At 40.2% G+C, this 23,298-nt stretch overlaps 1 protein-coding gene across 2 annotated transcripts; it reads left to right on the top strand.

Moving 5' to 3' along the window:
- Nucleotides 1-1,408: 1,408 nt before the first annotated feature.
- Nucleotides 1,409-21,558, top strand: wls (Wnt ligand secretion mediator). Of its 2 annotated transcripts, XM_085139864.1 has the most exons (13): nt 1,409-1,705; nt 5,443-5,715; nt 8,800-8,924; nt 9,951-10,112; nt 10,706-10,842; nt 13,366-13,534; nt 14,180-14,323; nt 16,890-16,987; nt 18,749-18,812; nt 19,419-19,562; nt 19,709-19,792; nt 19,903-20,071; nt 20,815-21,558. In XM_085139864.1, the coding sequence occupies exons 1-13, from the start codon at nt 1,600-1,602 to the stop codon at nt 20,922-20,924; spliced, it is 1,785 nt and encodes a 594-aa protein (XP_084995990.1). In that variant the 5' UTR covers nt 1,409-1,599; the 3' UTR covers nt 20,925-21,558. The 2 variants fall into 2 exon arrangements, with proteins under 2 accessions (XP_084995990.1, XP_084995989.1); XM_085139863.1 differs by lacking the exon at nt 14,180-14,323 and having other exon boundaries at nt 1,417-1,705.
- The last annotated feature ends 1,740 nt before the right edge of the window (nt 21,559-23,298 follow it).

Genomic DNA, 23,298 nt, shown 5'->3' with positions numbered 1-23,298 from the left:
GAGGTGTGTTAGTCAGTGGTGTCAGCAGTTGGTTGAGTGCTTGAATGTTTGGTGTAAAACCTGAATAATTATGGACAGGGCCAACCAAACAAATAGCATTGTACTGGATGGACCAATAAATAGATGGAAAGAGTGTGCAACAACTGAGATAGACAGCTCTTAAGTGCCCCAGGGGGACTGCACGGGTGCCCAAGCTGCACCAATTTACACCTCCTACCAGGAACACACAAGGCAACATAGAGGACAAAAGGGGAAAACATACAGCAGGCTTAGCAAAAGCAGCAAGGCAGAGTGGTCTCATACTAAGCCGTCTGAATATGAAGTATTTATTCTTTTCCTCAGCACTATATTCAACACACCTAACAGCTTATTGGCCCTGGGCATGTATGCTGGGCAGTTTGACTGGCCAGTTGCTGTTTCCACCAGCAGATTCAGCTGTGCAACAAACTAGTTGAGACAAACCTTCACTGATAAGGTTTTATTTCTAAAAGTCAGTATTTTCACAATAAAAGTCTTTCAAACCACCTGTTTAAATGTGAACAAAAGGGATCTTTCAGCAGCTCCCATTCAATTAGTTTCACACTCACACCATTACTGAATTAAGAAGCCAAAATGAAAGCAGTCTGTATGCAGAGAAGCAGCTTGTTTAGCTTGAAGCATTTTTCCTCCTTACAACTGCAGGAGGAATTTCTATAGAAAGAAATGCTGGGAAAAAAATATTTTTTCCTGCTATTTAATTGTTTAAAGGATAGTTAATTACTTTGTTGTAATACAAATGGGCATTGGATATGTCTTCATCAATAGGAAAAGCAGTAAAACTGAAATACATTTAAGAGGTTAAAATATATAAATGTCTTCACATTTTCCAAAGCTATACAGTGGGGAATCTTTGGCGGGCCGAATCTGGCCACCGGCCCTTACGTTTGACACCTCTGCTCTACTACATGTAATGTGAAGACTTAATTACAAATTCTAAGCAATTAAATTGGCTCATTTTTTGGAGGGGCAGCGAAAGTCTGATCTACTGGCTCTAGGAACCAGGAAGATTTAGTGACACTTTTTATTTTATTTTTAACTGCCGAACATTAGTTGGCTTAAACCTTTGAGTATTTTACGTGCCCAGAAAAATCTGAACTTACAGAACACAGTTAAGTATTGTGCAGCCGCATATTTATATCTCTTCCTACCTTGGACTAAGAATAGGTTAGGGGGGACAATGTGTCGACGGCTCCAAACATGAGATGGGACCTCACAAACCTTCCTTTAAATAGCCCTGTCCCACACAACAGGGACGCTATTACAGGCATTCAATGACACAGTAACCTGCATTACCAGCCTCTAATGCAATGCGGTGGCGCTCCACAGATCTTCCCCCTGATCTTAGCTGGCTGTTGAGGGATAAAGCTGAGCGCTATTCGGTCATGTGATTCCTGTTTTTTCCCTCCTCCTCCTAAATTGAAAGGCAGGAGCAGAGCGGTGGGGGCCCAGCCTGCCTTCCTACTTGCAGTGGATGCATCGCTTTCTTCTCCCCCTCTTGTCCTTCCAACATTACTGTTTCTCGCTCGGTGGTGATATTTTCAATCCAACATTTCCTTCGCCATGGCGGGGGCTATTATTGAGAATATGAGCACCAAAAAGTTGGTGATAGTGGGAGTTATTCTGCTTTTGTTCCAGGCGTTTGCCTTCATGGTCGGCGGTTTAATTGGTAAGTTGTTTTTTTTTCCCGTTTTCCTTGCCTCAATTTTATCTGTACTTTTATTACGTGCTTTTTTCAAGCTAACGTCTGTGTTTGTACGCGCGTGCTCGCGGGTATTTAAAGGTTAACGTGTACAAAAGGCTAAAACGGAAAACTTTTAAGTTGAGTTCATCGCTATTTACCTTGATAGGAGCGGTAATAAACGCTCCCGGTGAAACAAAAGACGAAGGGCGCTAACTTTTAGCCGTATTTTTTACCTTTCGAGACGAAATGGCACCTCGGCTCTAAATCACTGCTTTTGTTTCAAGGTGTTCGCTGCCTGCGTGCCCACAACCAGTTGGCTTCGTTTCCGTGCTTAAAAATAACGCAGAACATCACACTTTTAATGGGCTGTTTCAACACAGAAAAGCTCTGGGATACCTTTTCTTTTCCTTCCCCCGACTACTTTGATCCCAACTCGAATGTTCTCCTCTCCCTCTTCTCCCCCCTCCTCGCCGTATATAATATCTGCTGTGTGGGGGCCCCCAGGCAGCATCTCTACCTTCCTTTCATTCCTTCCTTCCCCCTGCGTTTGTCTCCCCCTTTTTTCCTCCCCAAATCCCCACGGCCTCGCAGGCAGAGCATTAATGTTTCTCCCGTCTTCTACGAGTTTCATTTGCATCGAGGCAGACATGCACAGACCTGCACAGAAACACACATACACGCGCAGCTGTCAACGTTGCATTTTTTGCCTTCAGGTCTGTATTGGAGTTGCTGTCAAGTTTCTTCAAATCCACCCACTCAAATACGCGCGCACAAGCCCCACCAGCAGTGCAACAGCACGGTCGATAGAAGTTGGGTCCATGTGAAAGATGCCTGTGTTGCTTTTAGAGTCTGGAAACCACCCACCAGCCAGTCCCCCCTCTCCCTCTCTCTACATGGCTGATAAATTAGCCTGTTTGGTTCATTCCTGGCTGAGATGGTTTTAATGAAGCCAGATTCCTTTGTGTTTGCTCGGTGGCCGGGGGCGGCGAGGGTAATTGAGTAGAAAGGGGGTTTTCTCCCCTTGTTTCCCGACAAACCCGGGAACACGGCATGGGGTCAGCGGGCTGAGGGGATGGCCATTATTCTGGACACACTGGGATAGAGACTGGAGGAGCTGGTGTGCCTCTGGACTCACGGGGTCACTTGATAATTGAACTCCGAGGGGATCCAGATAACTGGGTTTAATTCACTCCAGTGGGTCGTCCTTGTTGCTCTGTGTGCATTTTAATGTTTAATTTCAAACAGCCTTTAGCACAGATAAAGATCCTCGTGGTGGAGTTTTATGACTGCGCGAGAGCCTATAGGTGTGTAAACCGTGGCATCCGCCCTTTAGCTTTTGGTTTGGAGTGAGCAGATATGTTTAGATGTTCAGATAAGTAACAGGATCTTTCTGGACAGGTGCACACGGTTTTCTTCCCTCTGTGGCTACTGCACCTTTGGACACGATAAAAGGTTGAAAAATACATCGGTCTAACAGTGTTACCACTTGTGAGTTGGTGCTTTCTAACAGTAGAGATGGAGAAGAGAGCTTTGCATCTTCTTTGAAACACCACTAGTCTTTTTTACAACCTGGATGTGAAAACTCAAAGCTCTGAATGCTCATCCTCACGAGTCAGTACTTCCTACAAGTACCCTAGACGGTGATTACAGCTCATGGCACCATACTAGGAATTTTACTGAGAGCTTAATAACTTCCCAGTAGTTTCAGATTTGCTCAGCATTTTGCATATTTATCTTGGAGTGTGAGATTTTGTTTGCGTATCTTTTGATTGAAGCCATTTCAAAGTTTTATCTGCATGATTTGAGTCCACATCCTGCTTGTTATAAGCCAGTATTCAAATCAAAAACATTTTTCAGGCATAAATATGTTTTTATGTCCTTTGTCCTAGTTTTGACTTTCATAACTCCCAGGTACCCATTTGTTCTTTTATTCAGTCTGTCGGTGGGAAGTGTATAAATAATTTTTTTTTAAAAAAAGAAAGAAGTTAAATCTGCTTACTTCACTGCTTGTTTCAGTTCAAGTTTAGTGTCTGACTTATGGCTCTGATTTTAAGTTTGCATCACTGCAATGTAGTGCAGACCTCCTGGCTTAGGTTTTCAGAGTTTTTATTGTATGAATGAAATTATTTGAAAAGTTGAGGCCATATTGTACTAATGATGAAAAACATCCACTTTCAGAACTACTTTCTGTTCTGATGGCATCATAATGTGGTTTGTGAAAGGCATACTGGTAATCTTACTGGGTCAGACTGCATAACATTTACTTATCACTGTAAACAACAGCACAAGGGTGTTTATCCTTGTTTTATGTCCGCTTTTCTGATGCATCTCTGTGAGTTGCTCAGAAAAAAGACAGTTTTAGAGAATTCCCCAAAGACAAAGGTCATGTATGTTGAGTTTTTACTAATTCACGTTACTTTTAATACCCTTTTTCATATCAACCTAAGCCAGTACACGTGAGACGACATTGATTAAAAAAACACAACAACAACAAGGTTGGGGGAGCATGAACAAAACTGGAGCATTTCTGTCCAGAAACTAATATCACTAGATTAATGTGTATGTGACCCTATTGTGAGACTGCTGGTCTTAATGGGACTGCTTCTAACAAATCGTTAACAGGAAGTTGTGTAGTTTGATGCATTCAGTTGATTCTAGTATGTGAAAATGTGAAATGCATGCTCCGTGACCAAGCATCAAGATGCATCTATTAGCGTCACCATATAAAGGGAGAGAGTTAACACTTGTAAACATTTAATGCAAGAGTGGTAACTTCTGTAACTATTTGACTTCACAGATGGGCTGATTAGATTCCAACAGCAAACGACTTTCAGTACTCTTCTGTTGGTTTATACGCTGCAGGTGAATGATTTCCTACAAAGTGGTCATTTACAGCTGTTTGGATGCATTTTTTTTAAAAATCAATTTACTAAATGCTGCCAAATTATAATCATCAGAAAAGTTTGACCTCACGTGTCACTACTGCTGTGGCAAGTACTGTGTATTTACATTGGCTCATTGTGCTACTGCTGTGTGTATGTCTGAGTACAGCTATGAGGAGTATAAATACAAAAGTGACCTTTGTCTGAGCTGGTAATGTATAAGGGCTTGCAGGTAAATGCCAAACCACTATAAATCTAAAAGATTCACTTATTTGCTGATTGTTCCGCATTATTTCCTGAATTAATGTTGGGGTTTTTGGGGGCTTTTTTTTGTGTCTACACCTTCACTCAGACCTTTCAGGTGTCGTTCACATCAGGCCTCTAGGTTCTACAACAGGATGCCAGAGTTTCTTTGCTGTCATGATAATGGCCGTTTTTGTTCTCTTACAATAGTTCCTGTGAGTAGAGACTGCAAACAGCAGTCTTGTCGAGCTCATGAATCTCAATGCGTAAACACTGTAATTGGTGCCTGAGAGCTTTCGGGAATTTTCCCTCCCTCTCACTTCACAGACAGAGCCTTGCTTATAGGCATTTCCTAAACAGTGTAAAAAAGTAATTACCAAAGTGTTTGTACTGATTTGGCTGAAAGTCAAACTGGCAACTGTTCCTAAGATCTTAACATTGTCCTTGAACAGTTTAATCTGCAGCACTGAAGACTGATGTATTATATTTGGGCTAAAATAATTTCATGTGATTGGTAGGACCATTTAAAAACAAAAGCAAAAACAAAACTCCTGCAGTATTTCAGTTTGTCTAACCTCTACCACTTTGTCTTTCCAGCTCCCAGCCCCACCACAGCAGTGCACTACTTGGCCACAAAATGCGTGGATAAACTGAACAAACCGCAGCAAACAAAATGGTTCATGCCTTGGGGTCGAAAGGAGTGTGATAAGATCCGGTCCTTTGATGAAGCCATGGCCAAGAGGATCGAGGCTAACAACATTGTGTTTGCTGTCCACATTCCTCTTCCCAACAAGGAGATGAGCCCGTGGTTCCAGTTCATGCTGGTCATTCTGCAGTTTGACATCGCTTTTAAGATGTACAACCAGATAGGTGAGAACTAAAGGTGTCTTGTGGGTTTTAAAGGAAAATAAGGGATGGGACAACATAGCCCATGTTTCGTCTCAAGGACATGGCTTTTTTTCTGCATGCCGTGAACTTTGTCAATATTTTGTCTCTGTGGTATTTCTTGCTTTCACAATCTGAAAAGAAAATATTTACAGAGGCTCTGGACAAAGCTAACCTCTGAAATATTCACAACTATTGTAATCTCAAGTCACCAGCGTTGTAAAAGTCAGCTATAGCTAATCTTTTTCAGTACAATTCTTCTTCTTTTTTTTTTTCCCCCCTCTTTCACCTTCCCTGAACACCCATTATTCCTCAGAACATCTACCTTAAATGTATGGCACAGAAAGGCAGCAAACAAAGATGAATGTCTTGCTGTTTCGTCTCAAAAGCCTCGCAGATCTCAGGGTCTTTGTCAGTCACTGTTGAGGCAGGTAGTGTGTTGGTTGCTTTAGGCCAATTACATTTCCTTGTTTTCCATACATCTTGGATATTTCATTATCCCAATTCTCCCTTCTTTTTTTTTTTTTTAACATAAGCTTAGATTGATAAGGATATTGCCCATGTGTAAGCTGTTTGAGATGTAATTGTAATGGGTTAGGGAGGAAAAAAAGGTTGAAACTTGTCATTGGTTTTGTTTATGCTGCTGATCCAGGCTGCCTTTTGATGTCTTCAGTCTCCCACTGGAAACTTTTTTTGCATCTTCTCCTAATTTAAAACAACATTGTTGTGAAGTGTACTAGTTCACAGCTCGATCTGCAGCATTCTAATAATGTGTCGAAGTACTTCAGAGGAGGGGGAGAAGGGAAATAACTAGCACCTCAGAGAAGACAGGGTTTGGTGTCATGGCAGGGTGCTTAGAATCCTCAAAGAAGGGATTAGAGAGGATGATGAGAAAGTCTAATGAGAGTCTGGATCACCAGCAGAGTCTGGGGAAGTCGATTTGAATCTCAATGAAAAATTTTCTTCAAATGTATTGCAATGCATAGCAAAGTATTTGAATGTCAGGTTGAGTACGATGGGAACGTTTGATGTAAAGAGGCTTATCTAGACTGACACATGCTTGTCAGCCTTAATACAATCCATTGTAGGCCAGCACACTCAAAGGTGATGAGAAGTATTTGTAGCAACAAAGAGGGCAAAATACCTCAAAATCTTTGCCTTTCTCGTCTGGCTTGTCTAAACAGTCATGGTACAGTGGCGTCCTACTCATCAGCATCCCTTACTTGCTCACATTCTTGGCCTCGGTTGTGTCAGGGGGCTGTGGGTTGTTTACTGCCTGGCTGTCTGACAGATGAGTCAGTGATTCAGCCTGGACCACAAACAAGCCTTTTTGCCAGATGTCATCGACTCATTTTGATCTTTCTGAGCTATGCGAGGTGCTGTGAGAACAAATGGATGCAGAAGAAGCAGAGTGCCACATTTAGTAGAAATCGGGTAGTGCTGGAAAAAGCAGGAATCTCACCTTGAAACGTAAAATAGTTGACAATTTTAAACCCTATGATTTACATCCCTTTTCTAGTGTACAACAAACTGGAAAAAAAAATAAGAGGCTGGTAACGAACAGCCTGCCTAAATTGGCATAAGCATTGCGTAATGTGAGGCATTTTTGTGTCTCACATTACGGAAAGCTCTTTAATCTTATAAAAGAGGAACAATCAGGTAGTCAAATCACCGTTTTATGTTGTCTGGCGCAACTTCTAATATTAAGCCATGTCTACATTTTTATTCAATAAAACTTACTGCATAAAACAATTCATTGATTCTGATTTCCTAAAACGCCAGTGAGCTCCCAATTGAAACGCTGGAGCCACTTTGTTAATCTGCCAGTAACAAAATACCATGAGGGTTAAATCCCGAGTAGAGCAAGCTCACAAAGGTGGGTGGATTCTGTTCTGCTGGTGTATGACGAAGGAACACAAGGCCATCTCTTCCTTGACTACCTTATCTGTGTAACAATGTTCATCCCAGAGAAGAGCGTCACCCTTATTAACCACTCCACCCACCTGCCCCACTCCACCCAGTACCAAGCACCCCCTTTCTGGCCCAGGTCCAGCAATAACACAGCTGTTGAGGAGGCTTAGTTTCCGTGGCAATGGCTGCTGGAGTGGACTGGAATGTTTGCATGAAGCGAGCTGACATTTGAGGGCGGCCGGCTCAACCAATGGCAGAGGGGAGGGCATTACAGAGACAGTCGGCTGCCAGTTTTCATCTGGCTCCCTCTTCTTCTCTCCTTTTTTTTTTCTTTTCCTTTTCCCCCCCTCCCTGTCTTACAGCAGAGGCCACCGGGTTTCTTTCTCTTCATTCCAGCTTGTTTCATAACGGCACAAGAGGCTCTCTGGAGGGCTGGAGGAGAGAACACTTGGCTTTGTAATGTGATCTAAAGATGCAGCTTTAATAGCTTGGCTTTGGATCTTTTTGTTGGATTCACTGGGCTGGGTTTTTTAAGGTCTTGTTGAAGTTTGGGTGTATTAGGAAGTAACCTTGCTATGGTTACTTTGGAAGTAACCATATCGAACACGTGGATATTGAGAAATAATCTTATTAATACGAGTGTTTCAGAACTATTCCAGATTTGCAGGACCACTGTTTAACACGCCAGTGATCTGCACTTTACGTGAATACAGTTTGAACTGTACCCTTTAATGACTTTTTGATGCAAGTGCCGATTGCCAGTGATTAAACTCACTGATTGCTTCTTAAACATTCTACAGATTTTGACACATACAAGGAAAAAAGCTAGGCGTCCACTGCTAAGAGCATTTGGTGGCTGTATACTGAAAAAGGCCGTGGCTGTCTGTCACCACGTTTTAATTTTATCTCATTGCAAGGATGATAAGAGGCAGCAGGTTTGTGCAGTGACGAGGCACAACACACGTCAAAATGCAGACATGTGTGTATATGTATTATTCAGAGCCTTTTTTGTTCTTTCCATCGGGAAAAATGTTTCTCTCTGTCTTCTTTATTATTGTCAGGATTGTCTTTAGAGTATGTATATCAAGTGTTATATTAATGCAAAAGCAACTTCTTGTTGTGGTGATGATGATGATGATGATTATTATTATTCCCCAGAGGATGGATCATTGGTGTACATTGACGTTGGCCTGGCCTACAGAGATGATATGGACAGTGAATGGACAGAGATGGCTCACTCCTTCGAGCAGAGGAAACTCAGCTGCAACTTCACCGCTACCAAGGTAGTTAAGACTGTAGCTCGACTTTTAAATTACAAAAGCTTGCTCATTTTATTGACTTGGCACACAGAGCCAAAGTTGTGTCATGTCTGGGCTTGCCTCTGTCCTGTAGCTTCAATAACTCAGTGCAAACTTAATTTCTCTGCTGTACTTAAAAAAATTAGTAGTATAAGTATAAAGTATTTTAAAGTACAGCTCTGTCTGCCCTGCTGTTTTTACAGACATGTCTGAACTAGATGCATCACCCTTAATTTACCCAAGAACTCGGTTCTCCTCTCTGAATCATATTTAGTCGGTTATTGTCTAGCAATAAGGGGTAATGGGGTTTGTTAAAAGGTGAGGTAACTCTTGAATAAGAAGAGGTATTATAGTATTTTTCCACAACTGCTGTTAAATAGAAATATGAAGCAATATGGTACAAAGCTTTTATGGAAAAGATACTCTGTTTAGGTATTAATTGCAAAACTAGATGGATAAATTGCTGTACTAATAATGTAACCTTTTTATCAGCTTATACAAGAATGATCTGTAAAGTTAAGTTAGTTTATTATATATATTAGTTTATATTATGAATCCAAAGTCTCTTCATATTATGAAAAAGGTCTGTATCACTAGCCTTAGTGAGAATACCCAAATTTATGACTATTGAACCCTTGGTAAAAAAAAAAAATTGGCCCAAGGTACAACATCCCAGGTAGAAATGTTTATATTATTTTTATATATTTTATATTGTAAAAGCTTCTGACAAGTTACATGGGTAAATTAGTTAAACTGAAGTATTAAGGAGATATTTTATACTCAAAATTTCCAATGAAAACACTGCCTAGGCTATTTTTGTGCTTACATTTTTGTGGGGAAGAAGAATGGAAAATGCTCTGTATTTACTTACACTGCTGCCTCAAAGCTACATTTAGCTAGTCTTGTGGATATAGTCAGTTTCAGAACTGTTGATGCTAATGCTTACCTAAAATAAATTCAAGTAGCTTGTCTCTTTAGGTAAACGTGTTTTCAAATGCTTGTTTACTCCAGACTCACGAGAATGAGGGCCGTTACTACGAGTGCGACTTGCTACCTTTCATGGAAGTGGGGAGCGTGGCCCATAAGTACTACCTCCTCAACATTCGCCTGCCTGTCAACGAGAGGAAGAAGATCAATGTGGGAATTGGAGAGATCAGAGACATCCGACTTGTTGTAAGATTTCACAATGACATGTCATTACCCCATTAAACTCTCACAAAAACACATGCATCAAATACAATAGGCTGGGCTTTAAAGGGTTAAGGGATGTTCTGTTATAGCCCTTTTCCACTAGTACCTACTCTGCTCTGCTCTGCTCAACACGCCTAAGTTTTTAGGGTTTTCCATTAGATGGTAGTATCTATTATCAGGCCTTTTTTAAGCACCTGCACAGCAGGGGCTGAGGCTATCCAAAAATGTATGTCAACAGACTGCATGCCACGGACTGGTTAATCAGCAGCATCACTTGATGAGTCATGAGAGCGTCGCCTACACAAAATCAAAAATGCAATTTTTGAAACCCAACAACAAAGGAAATAACTGCACAAAAAACAATACATTGAGCAGCAGGTATACCAACGCCTTGACATCCTTCATTATTGTGCTGTATGTTTTGACCCCCACACATTATGTTGTACTTAATTGTAATGGGAAAAAAACTGAAATGGAGTGAGGTCGAATCACATTGAGCCAAGTAGGTATTAGTGGAAAACGGCTTTTAGTGTTACCGTGCACTGACACTGATAGCGTTTCTTTTTGCTCATCAGGGAATTCATCAGAACGGTGGCTTCACCAAAGTTTGGTTTGCCATGAAGACCTTCCTCACACCCAGCATCCTCATCATCATGATCTGGTACTGGAGACGCATCACCCTCATGAGCAGACCTCCTGTCCTGCTAGAGAAGTAAGGCCCCCTCATTATCAGCATCATAGTGATGATCTGTAAAAAGTGCAGCTTTTCTTTTTACATTTCCTAAATTTTGCTGCTGCCATCCACCTTTCTCTTCACTCCATCCATCTATCCTCAGGTGACCAGTGATGAAGATTCAAATAATTGAATTAACTGTGGCTCAGTGATTACAGATAAATGATATGTTGAGGACCTGCAGTAATTGTTAGATGATAACACAGCTCAGCTTCAGCGCATGTACTAGATGAAAGTACATATTAACTGGATGAAAAGAACAAGTAGGTCATACTAGCTGTGTACAGTATAGGTCACTGAGATCAGAGGGTGTTATTCATCAAGTGTCTGAGGAGGAATGGTATCTAGGAATGTTGGTATTTCGCACTTGGCTTTTTAACTACCACACTGAAAATTCAATGAGGTGGTGTAAGCAAAACAATGTGGGAAACATGAGAAATCTTCATGGCTGTTTTTGTATATTCCAAAAAAAACCCTCAAATATTTGTATTAATTCTATAACCAAGCCAAGTCGATGAAGGTTCAAGCAACACATGGAGGCAGTTGTGCTGCCCTGTGAACAAGTTGAAGTCATGCTCTGAGCCCAGTGTTTGTCTAACCCCCTGCTGTGGAGAGAAGACAGATCAGTAAGAGGCAGCGTTCTGCGCCACAGGAAAAGCCAGGCGAAGCGTGAAACACGTTACAAAATCTGCAAGCTAGCACTCAGCTGACACATGCTGCACACACGCATTTAGGAATGGGAACACACCCGCTACCGGGACACACACACACAGTGTATCTCTCCTTCCCTCTGTGTTTTCCAGCTCAAGGCTCTTATTCCCAGATGACCAGCAGGCTCTCAGGAAGTGCGAATTGTACCCTATTTGTGGACAGTGGATGATTTTTTCATGCTTTAAAAGCTTTACTAGAGTCTCCTGCCATGCTAGCCCACATAGGTGTCAGAATGGTAAACCTCAGGCTTTCTCTAAAGTTGTGAGGAGGATGGATGTGAGGGGGAACACATGATAATATGAAACATCTTTATTTTGTTATTGGAAACATGTGCTGAAAATGTCAACTCCTCAGGAATGCAGCAGACATTTTGAGTTGCTACGGCAGAAAACAAATGACAGTGTTGATGGTTGCTCACATCTATTGCCCGACTCACTCAAATGCACTTAAGAAATAATTCATATTATTAGTTACACCTGTACTTTTCATGCTGTCCCATGTTAAGTAGGGAAAAAAATGTCTGCCACTTCAGTTTTACAAACTAAACCCTTTGACTTTTTTCACACATGCGGGCATATGCAGGTCCCAGTTCTCCTGCCTGTGTCGATGGTGCCCTGGACACATTCCATACATACTGGTCTAATGTGGTTTCACTTTGTTCACTTTGCAGAACTGTCTGGCGTCAAATTGCTTAGAACGTGTATCAGATTACTTCTCTTGCCCACAGTGTTATCATAAGGGTGTTTGTACCCACATATTTTAGGTCATCTATCTTCTGTAGCTCTGTTTTGCCCTCTTATCTGTCTATTTACACTATTTGTTATATCAGCTGGTCACATGCAGGGACCTGTTGCAAGTTGCTAAGAAGATGAGCCTAATTTTCTCTTTCTCTGTGGTGATTGTTCTCAGTTCAGTGGACTCTAGATTTCATGAAACAGATATTCAAGGTCTAGCAGTAATGAGGCTGTTTAGGTAAAATACATGATTTAGAAACACATAAGTCAAGCTTCTGTGGGAACATGCTGTGGTTGTAGCTGAATGGGTAAGCTAATCAATGTCCTGAAGTCTACTAAGCCTGGTTAAGTAAATGCTCAGCCTAAAACAAAAAATGTAAATAAATCCCACTGGGAGTCCTACTTCCCCAGTCTTTAATTCAAATTCAATGAAATGTTCAATGAAACTTCATTTATATGCCACCATATTTGATGTGTCAAATGAAAACAGGCTAGTTCAAACTGTTTTTTTCCCCCTTCTTTCCTAAAAAATCCAAAACTTTTAAATAAACATGCAAAAAACAGATTGAATTAATCTTCTATTATATTAATTTTAACATGAAGATGTCAAACTGTGTCCATTCAAAAAAATCAACACAACAGGCTAAAGATGGAAACGACTCCAGCATGACTGCGGTGGAGAGGGGTGGGAGGTGCAGTGGTTGATTGTTGACTGGGAAGGTTGCGGGCGGGCGGGGGGGTTTCCCCTCATAGCCCAGAGGTTTGCGGGACAAGAATTTGGGTCAAAATGATGTTTATTTAATTTTTATACATTAGAAAGTATTAAGTACAAAACACTTTTTTTTTTCCCCTCTGACATAGTTTTGAGAGAAATCTATAGACCGCGGAGTTAAGATAATAAACACTGGAAATATCGGAAAGTCCAGTTGTTTTTGATTGCATCATCGCTTAGCTCTTAGCTGAAATTCCCGGTTTACATCTTTGGGTTGCTTTTCCTATGCTGAGTCACATATTATTATGTGTATTATATTATGGTTGTTTTTTTTTGCTTTCCTAGGGTAATCTTGGCTCTAGGAATCTCCATGACATTCATCAACATCCCAGTGGAGTGGTTTTCTGTTGGCTTCAACTGGACATGGATGCTGCTTTTTGGAGACATCAGGCAGGGCATCTTCTACTCTATGCTGCTCTCCTTCTGGATCATCTTCTGCGGGGAGCACCTCATGGTACTGTACAAAGCTCCATTTACTTTGGTCTTGTGCATGGTTGTTCTGACTCGCTTTTGATCTTACTTACGGTTTCTTAATCTCACTTTTATTTAAGTATCCTGAATTATGGTGTTTGAATGAAAGGATGATCAAGCTCGGATAAAAGCAAGGACTGCATGCATGCTCCAGGAGAATGCCTCAGCTACTGCGCACTGTCTTCTCTTCCTCACTCCAGCCCATATTGATGTAGGAAAATGCAGAGCACCATGCACTTGTATGTGTAATCACAGAGGACTTGTGCAGTTCATTGTTTCTTGATCCAACTCTGTGCTTTCTGAGTGTAAAGGTGTATTTAGTTTGAAGTACATCTTGCATCCCCATATTCATCACTTGCAAGACTTGACTCTTAATTTATATAATTTCCTTATTTCTCAGAGCTAGAGAACAAGCAAATATGACAGATGTGAAGAGTTCAATTCAGTGTTTCATTATATGCATATTTGTTTGGGTTTGTTTTCAGTAATGTCAAAAAAACCCCACATGGTTCTCATGACTTAAAGCTTTGTTCTTTGAATAAGGACAATAAAACTTGAGTCTTGTCCTGGGTTCATGTTAAAAACCTACACGTCACACTATAAAGTTTGGAAAAGGGGTTTTGCCCAGGAAACACAGTTCTTTGAAACATTGGTTCTGGGCAGAGAAGAACTGAAGATGTGTGATCTCTGTCTACCAGCCATCAAAATCTTCCCTGAACTTGGCTGCTGTCATCCCACAAAAAAAATCGCAGGTCATTTTTATCTGACGTCTGTAATCTGGCCTGGATTGAGGCAGTCACGGAGATGATCAGACATCAGCTTTTTTTGGTCACCTGAACACGGTGACCATTGTCTTGATCAGCTCCATGTCTGCCTCAGACAGGTTCATCGTCTCTTTGCCCGCCTCAACTCTCTGGACTGTAGCACAGCAGGCTTTTCTCCTGTTGGCTGGCTGGCTCTGCTCCACTTGTTTTCGTTGGCTTCAGCACGCTAAAGCCTCTGCAGCAATGTCGCATCTCTACCTGACACACCTGAGCTTGTACGTGGTGTGGTTCCATGGCCTGTTCTTAAACCTGGTTGCTTGTTCTCAAGGTTTTGCTCTGTACAACCTGTTTATTCTGTTCATTATCTAATTTTGCTGTATGTTAATGTGTAAAAGTTCAAGACAGTTTTGCATGACAGCCGTGATCGGTGCTTGAGCTGATATGATTAACAATGTATGCACAATCACTGTATTTTTCAAATGGGTTTTATCAGATATTAATAGAAGGGAACATCATATTTTAAAAGTCCCCTGTTGGATCAGAGACTGGTACATTTTACATGTGTGATGCAGATGTTCAGTTGCTCTTGTGAGATCAGAAGCTGACATTTATGGCATTTCATACATTCGAGGCTGTGTTTGTGTAGGGCTCTCATGTATTTCCCACCTTGTCATACAACAGTATTGTTCCTCCCATTGACAGATGACTTTGGTGAGACTACTAGAGAATTTTTATTCCAGTACCCGCCCACTTTGCATAAACAAAATTCAGCAAATCTTAGCAATAATGCACAAAATGAACAGTGACATTCCCTGCTCTCTGCTTGCTCCTCTTACTGGTCCCTACTTCAGTTTGGTTTCTAATTTAGGTGTGTGTGTGTGTGTGTTTCTTAATTGCACTGAAACATGTAGAGACGCCAGCAAATCACTATACAATGCTTAAGTGTTAGATCATGTTGTTACAAATTTGAACGACAGAAAGATTCCGACTGTTTTGTGTACTGTTTTGAATAATCAAAACAGAAAAAGATGGTCATGTGACTATTACATAATTGATGACTCTGCTGTCTTAAAAAATTCCATACATTAGACAGGTGTGCTTATTATGTTGCCAAACAACTTCCAAATCCTTGGCGTTGGTCTCTGCAGATATCACTGACTTTATTAATTACACTTGTCCTTTTCGTGCTATTACTCATCCAAGTATCTGCTGCACAAAAGTTTATTAGATCTCTCCCTGTCAACATCTAATAGACACACCTTTTGGCATCATTTATAACCTCTGGTGTGTATTAACTCTGAACTCTTTCAGCTTGGTCAACTTGTGCTGAACATTAAACTTCAGTCCTTTCCCAATGCTTTCTTTCTGGATTCAAGTAGCTTACTACCGTAACTACTTGAAGACATTCACGTCGTCTCCTTAAAGCTCTTCTTGTGGCGTGATACAGCAGGATCTCTTCATGTAAAGCAGCATGACGAGCCTTTTGGGTCCTTCTGCAGAGAAGTCTCAATATTATGATGGTGCCTGTTGATATTTTCTTCTTCTTCTTCTTCATCTTCGTCTTAATCCTGGGTACAGTGTCTGGACAAAAGTATTGAGGAACACCTCTTAATCTTTGAATTCAGGTGTTTTCAGCTCAGTTGCCACAGTTGTATAAAATTAAGCACCTACCCGTCAGTCTGCCTTTACAAACATTTGTCAAAAATGGGTCATTCTAAAGTGCTCACTGGGTGTGGTTATGTAATAGGATGCCAGTGTTGTAGCTCAATTTTCTTTTACATTTTTTTCCCCCTCCTTGATATTCAGTGATCAACTGTCAGTGGTATTATTGCACTTTAAGTGTTTAGGAACCATAAAGGTGCTAGAGTGGTTACAGTGTGAGGTCATGGAGTCCTGAGGCACAAGTTGTGTCGCCAAGTCACAAAACTATGCTGGATAACTGCACAGATCCAAATATCCTCTAGAATTAATCTTTAATCGGAGTAATTTATCACAGTGCTATTTCAGTAGTTACATCTAAAATTTGTTTTGCTAACAAATCAAAGAATCTGTATTTCTGTTTGTCCTTCACCTGTCTGTCTACCTCACACTCACTGAATGTACTGCTAATGATCTGAGTAACTACAGTGTAGTGTTTGATGTTGTTCGGATGAAATATTTGGTATTTTTCCTATTTCTTGGAAATCAATGGATGGAGCCTGTTTCTCCTGTGAACAGGCATCATCAAATGTGAGATGCCACAGGTCAGAGAATTTTGCAACTACTGAAGCTTGATTTATGTCTTCGTAGTATCAGAAGTTATCATAGTTTCTAAATTACCCTCCACTGACTGTGAGATCTATATTTGCTGGCTAACATGTCTGTGACAGTGAGCACACTGTCACAGTTGATTTTTAAGATCGCAGTCCAGTCAATCAATCAATCAATCAATCAATCACAAATCAAAAAATCTGATGAAGATGGTGTGTTTATAAAAGGACATCTGTTTCATCTATAGCATGGCCATTCCTCGAGAAGGTAGCATGCAGTAAGTGATGAAATGTGAAAAACATCTGTTTTGTGCTTCTCTTTCAGGACCAGACAGAGAGGAACCGTTTCTCAATTTACTGGAAGCAGGTCGGACCTGTCGTGTTTGGTTCCTTCTGCCTCTTTATCTTTGACATGTGTGAGAGGTGAGACTAAGTTTCATTAAACACAGTTTTAAATAACCATATTAAAACGGAGTATGTCCATTGCATTATAGAGGTGCGTTTACAGCAAACCACAGACGGTATAAAAGATGGACGTAGCCACCGTGACCTCACTCATTGGTTGGCCAAGTCTTGTTTATGAACCTTTGAACTGGGCGTTTTTTGCTGTCTCTGTTTGGAAACCAGACGTACAGGGAATGGATTGATTTGATTACAGCTGAAGACGATGCATGCTCATTGGCTACTGATTTATTACTCATAAGCTGTTAGCCAATCGATATACCCTAGATCAGCGGTCCCCAACCCCAGTCGTTTGGTACCAGGCTGCGAGAGTTGAGTATTGTTTGTCCGTGAAAATATTGTCGGACATAAACTGGTCCGTGTTGCAAAAAAGGTTGGGGACCGCTGCCCTAGATAATGCCCCGTTTTAACTCTAATGAGCATATTCTATGCAAGTCTTTTGATTTATTTACACGACACTATTAATTGAGTCCAGATACTCATCAGGAGACTATATAATTTATTTTTTCAAACCACAATTGTCTCTCCTTATTTGCTACTGCTATGGCTAATTGTTGAAAATTAGTTAAATGTACTGCATTGTACCAGTATTTTTCTTTTCCATGTGTTGTGTGTTATTATATTACTCCTTTGAAGTGTGTCTGTATTAGGGCTGCCACAAACGATTATTTTGATAGTCGACTAGTCACCGATTATTTTTGCGATTAGTCGACTAATCAAATCCATTGGACGTAAAACGTACAGCTTATTGCACCAGCAGCATCTGCTCTTATATAACTATCATTAGCTTACAGCTTTAAGTGTTTAAGGTATGTGCTAACTAAAAATAAATACAAAATGATAGTTTATTAAATTTTAATGAAATTTGCAGATTGTTTTGGTGAAGTTTAATAAACTCCTTGCTATCTGAAATATAACAGGACACCGGAGTATATTATCGAGCATCTCACACTTCTGATAATCAGTTGTCTGCTTGACGTTTATTCAGCTGTGTAAAAACTATAACTTTAATCTCAGCCAAACCGATTCACTCAGGAACAAATAAAATACAAAAAAAAGGCCAAACAATAACACTTTTAAGTTATCTAAGTCACTTATATATCATGTTTAACCTGAGTAGCGAAAGACGGCGGTGGGTTTGAAAACGATTTGCCGGGAGTCCGGTGTTCTCACCTGCTCTAGTGAGCCTTGCTCCCGGCTAGCTATCGAGCTAGAAAACGTCGGAGCGCTTTTGAAAATATGTGGTGTCTTGATAAACTGAGCAGATATTTGAGGTTTACACAGCTACATTCTCGCCTGAAAATATGTTAAACTTTATTTTGTGACCCAGAAAGAATAATAAGAGTAATATTAAAACTAACTAGCTGCCGCCATTGTTGTAAACTGAGCTGGGCTGCGCTAGGAATTCTGGGACAGAGCTACTTCTTCTTCGGGGTTTAACGGCAGCTAGCATCCTTGTACATGCAGTGCTGCCATCTTCTGTTTCAGTCCGTTATTACACTCTTAAATCCTACTACTTATTCCTGCGTCTTTTGGGATCTTACAAAGCTTCAAACGAAGCGTCGACTATTAAATTAGTCGTCGACGATTTTAATAGTCGACGTAATCGTGACTAGTCGACTACTCATGGCAGCCCTAGTCTGTATATAAAAAGATTTCTGTCATACTTGATGATTATTATTGATTTTTTTTTTTAAATTTATTTATTTTTCTCCTCCTTAGAGGTGTCCAGCTGAAAAATCCCTTCTACAGCATCTGGGCTTCGGACATAGGAACTGAGCTGGCTGTATCCTTTTTATGACCAAATGTTGAACATTCATTAGGCAGAAATGACGACAGTGGAGACCCTATGGCAGAGTAAATTACCAAAGCATGACTCATGCTAGACTAAACTCATGCTAGAGTTTAGCATGAATAAACATTTTTATGGTTGATCTTCTGCTTCATTTGTTGGAACAGATTAATTTCTTCATTGATACTATGCCAGCTTCCAAACTGCACTTGGCCTCTGCACAAACTGGCAACTGTATTCTCTTGACTAATATGATAAAACATTCAGTTATGCCATATGTGCATTGCTGAGGGTTCTTGTGTTTACGTGTGCATATCCAGTTTTGTTTGCTTGGCAATCTGATTGATGTAAAATTCATCAGCACACAACTTTTTGTTTTCTTTGGTCACCTTGGCTGCTTTAAAATATATTATACAATGATCCCTAACTGCGTGAATAGAGTTGTGGGTTTATGAGTATAACTTTAAGTTTTTCACCTCAGACATTATTGTGAAAATGTGTTTTGTAAGTTTAAATTTGTGGAACCTTTTCATCTATTTTCACTATTAGTACTACTACTACTACTACTACTACTTACTTCCTTGACAAGAGTTTCCTTAGATGGCTTTCATAATTGTAGCAGGGATCTGTGCGTGTCTCTACTTTCTCTTCCTCTGTTTCATGGTTTTTCAAGTCTTCCGCAACATTAGTGGCAAGAGGATGTCCCTCCCTGCCATGTCTAAGGCCAGACAGCTTCACTATGAGGTGCGTGTCTGCGGTTTAGTTAGTCTGTCATGCCAGTGTGTTTAGATCTAGGTTCTTTATTATCTTACACACACACTAATGCACTCCTAACAGTGTTGTGACGCTTAATGTTTTCTTACTAAGTAATCCCACTGTCATCATTTTAGGGTCTGATTTTTAGGTTCAAATTCCTCATGCTGGTCACTCTGGCCTGTGCTGCACTGACAGTGATCTTCTTCATCATAAGTCAGGTGAGTCTCATTCATAAAGTTACGAAATCTGTTGTGTTTCAGAGTAAGGGCCAGTTACAACATTGACAGGACAAAATCATTAAAAATGGTCTCTCTTGGTTTTGGTCCAGGTGAATGAAGGGCACTGGCACTGGGGAGAACACACGGTGCAGGTGAACAGCGCCTTCTTCACTGGCATCTACGGCATGTGGAATCTGTACGTGTTCGCCATCATGTTTCTCTATGCACCGTCTCACAAACACTATGGAGATGAGCAGTCAAGTGGTCAGTGCATCACTGGTAAGTACACCTTTCTACTTGCCTTATAATTAACCCGGCTTTTTTTTTTTTTTTTTTTTTTCTTTTTTGGTCTCTAAAAATTAAAAAATCATGGCAATAATTTATTGATAAGGCTAGTTTTTATTGCTTGCTCCTAGACGTAACCCCTTTCTCTTCATTGATTTAAAGCTGAATTTTATTAATGCCCCCAGTAGCTTACTTCAGTCTAATAGAGAGCAAGTATCTGTCTCCTCCTGTAAAGCTGCCTATTCATTCAAAGTTTGTTTTTTGGAGTGAGTGAGAAAGGCTTGATTCCCAGGGGAAAGAAGGGTCTCTTTGGCCTGAGAGTGAGATTCTAATGGACACCAGGCTTCCTTCCAGGCGGAAAAGAAGGGAACAGTGAAGAAAGGGGGTGGGGCGAAGAGCAAGGAAGTAATGAAAACCATCCATCCATCTCCTGACGTCAGTGGCATGAGAGAGAGAAAAAGAGGGTTTGAAGTTTGGAAGCTTTCCCTGAAGTGCGTCAAGGGGTCTCATGGGAGGAGCAGCTCTCTCCAAGCTTCACTCTCCATGTTTTGATTTACTTTTTCAGCTCTCTAGTTTCACTTCTGCTTTGCGCAAGCTGAGAGTGTTTATGTAAATGAAATTCAGCTAAAGCAGCTTGATATGCAACAGACTCCTGCCTGCAGTAATGTAAAGTTGGAAAACCCCCAAAAAGGACTAAAGATGTCCTTAAAAATGTGATGATGATGTTTTATGTGCAGGTGATGGCGGAGCGAACAGCGGCGAAGACCTCCATCTGACCACAACTATCACGCATCTCGATGGTCCCACTGTGGTCTACAAGATGACTGGCAAAGAAGCCCAGGAATAGATTTAATACTGTTACGCAGACTCCCATCTACTCTCTGCTCCACCACTGATGTATATGTAATCAAACAGGCTTCCTCTTTATGTCTGAAGTGGCTCTAAAATGGGATCGACAATCCACCTTGCATGCCATTACCATCACCCCGAAATTGCTCTCTGGCATCAAACCACGAGGTTGTTTAAGAGCCAGTATGTTCCCAAAGTGTCTTTTTGTATTTGTAAAGGCTGAATATCAGCACTCCTATCAGTCCTGTTCATTTCACGGTGGAATTTCTTCTCACATTTCATACTTTATTGTAAACTATGTGGTGTTTGTTAATGTTGCACAATACCTTTCACACAAAGTCTGGTACTGAAAAAGCTGCTTTACAGGGAGACAAAAGCAGTTCTTTGTGGCGTGAGCCGCTGTCGCACTCCTGTGCCATTTGTTTTAAAAACCTGAGCTGACGAAGACCGACTGCAAGATGTTTTAGACACGTGGTTTGATTTTCTGCTTGATTAGGGGGCGTTTTCTCATTCAAGGCGTTCAGAACCTGTCACAAACGTATGTGTCATAGAAAGTAGATCATATGGAGTACTGTTGTCACAATTAGTCATTCAAGTCCTTTTAAAAAAATAAAAATAAATGAAGAAAAAAATATATATCTATCTCACTGGGGAAATGTACAGACCATAGCCACATTGGGAAATGCATACTGTATGTTTATTTGGTTACAATGTAGATATCTATTTTTCATAAAGTGCTTATTTTCAACTTCACAAAATATATGCATCCAGCTCTATCAATATTTTTGAAGTTGATTGTAGCCTATTACACTTTCTTTTTTCTTTTTTTTAAAGTGTAGTCTATTTTATTTGCTTTTTATGCTGATTTAAATAAAAACTTTTACTTAATGTGTGTATTGTTAAGACTTTTTCCTTTTACTTCAGACCAACGAAAGAAATAAAAATGTGTTTTTGTGAAGGGTTTTGATGCATAAACCGTTGGACACCTCTGCTGCACACAGAAAGGAAAGAGTGCGCCTCAGCAAGGCTAACAGCAGAATGACAGTGCTGCTTTCACTTTTGTCAAGTTAGCTGGAGACTTTTGGTGTAACAGGAAACAGATTCAGTGTTTATTCTAAACATTAAGAATAAGGGAAAATCTTTACTGTGTTTCATTGAGAATTTTCTTGCATATCTGCATGTTGGTCCCAGAGGGGACGTTGGTACTCTGAATGCAGCTTTCTGTGTTGCTACTACTGAGTATATCTTGATTAGAAATTTGCTTTCTGGATTATAGTTGATGTAAAACCAAGTATAACTGTTTAAGGGGCAACAGAATATTTAATAAAAAAAATAAAAAAAACTGCTCAAAATGCAGTGAATAGTGTTTTTCAGTGGTTTTGGTTTTTTCTGTGTAGTTTGTTACCAATGCTTTGTTTTGTTTTCCTTTTTAATCCTTATTTTTTACATTAGTCTTTGTTACTGTTGATGTTTAATTTAGTGTTTTAAATAATGTGCTGAGTATTTTTTGGTCGTTTTGTTTCTTTTTTTCTTTCTTTTCTTTGGTAGCATGATTAAACACGTTCAGAGTAAGTAATACAATACAGACAGAACTTTTGAGTTGATTCTCTCATATATACTCACCAGCTGCGTTATTGTGGAAAAGCTGCCTATATCTAACCAGCCATTCCCATGTCATCACACCGAATGCATTAGGCAGGTAAACATAGTCAAGGCAACCTTCTGAAATACAAACCGGACAACAGAATAGGGAAGAAAAAAGATTTAAGTGACTTTGTGGTTGTTGGGTGTCAAGCTGCTCTAAGTAGTTTGGAAACTGCCGATCTACTAGGATTTTTTCCACACAACCATGTCTGGGGGTTTACAGAGAAAGGTTTGAAAATATCCAGAAATCTGGATTAAAATTGTCTGGTTAATGTCAGATGACAATGGCTAGACTGCTTCAGGCTCATACTAGAAGAGTATCTCTAAAGGCACCGCGCACTGAATTTTAAAGACAGCAGTAGACGACCACCAGATATCATTCTTGTCAGCTAAAAACAGAAAACGAAGGCTGCAATTCACACAGGAAAAGGGAATCCACCAAAGCACTAGCATGTACCTAATAAAGTGGCCCGTGACTTTAGACTTCCAATTCTCAATGAATATTTACACCAGGACCTCACTGACTAAAATAAAAACCATTTCCTGTGTGCTTTAATTTAATTTATTTTTTCTAATTAAGAGTGTTTATTAGAAATGCATTTCTCGTTATCCGTGGCAGCTGATGCAGAAATAACAGCAAATTTACATTTAAAAGGGCAACTTTAGCTTTTTAGATTAAATTCTATGTAATAATGCAGTAGCTTTAGACTGCTCGACTTTAATTTTAT

Source organism: Neolamprologus multifasciatus, chromosome 18 (genome assembly GCF_963576455.1).
Source record: "Neolamprologus multifasciatus chromosome 18, fNeoMul1.2, whole genome shotgun sequence".
Lineage (NCBI taxonomy): Eukaryota > Metazoa > Chordata > Actinopteri > Cichliformes > Cichlidae > Neolamprologus > Neolamprologus multifasciatus.
Note: the sequence above shows the minus strand (reverse complement) of the source record. Positions and strands in the feature narration are given on the sequence as shown.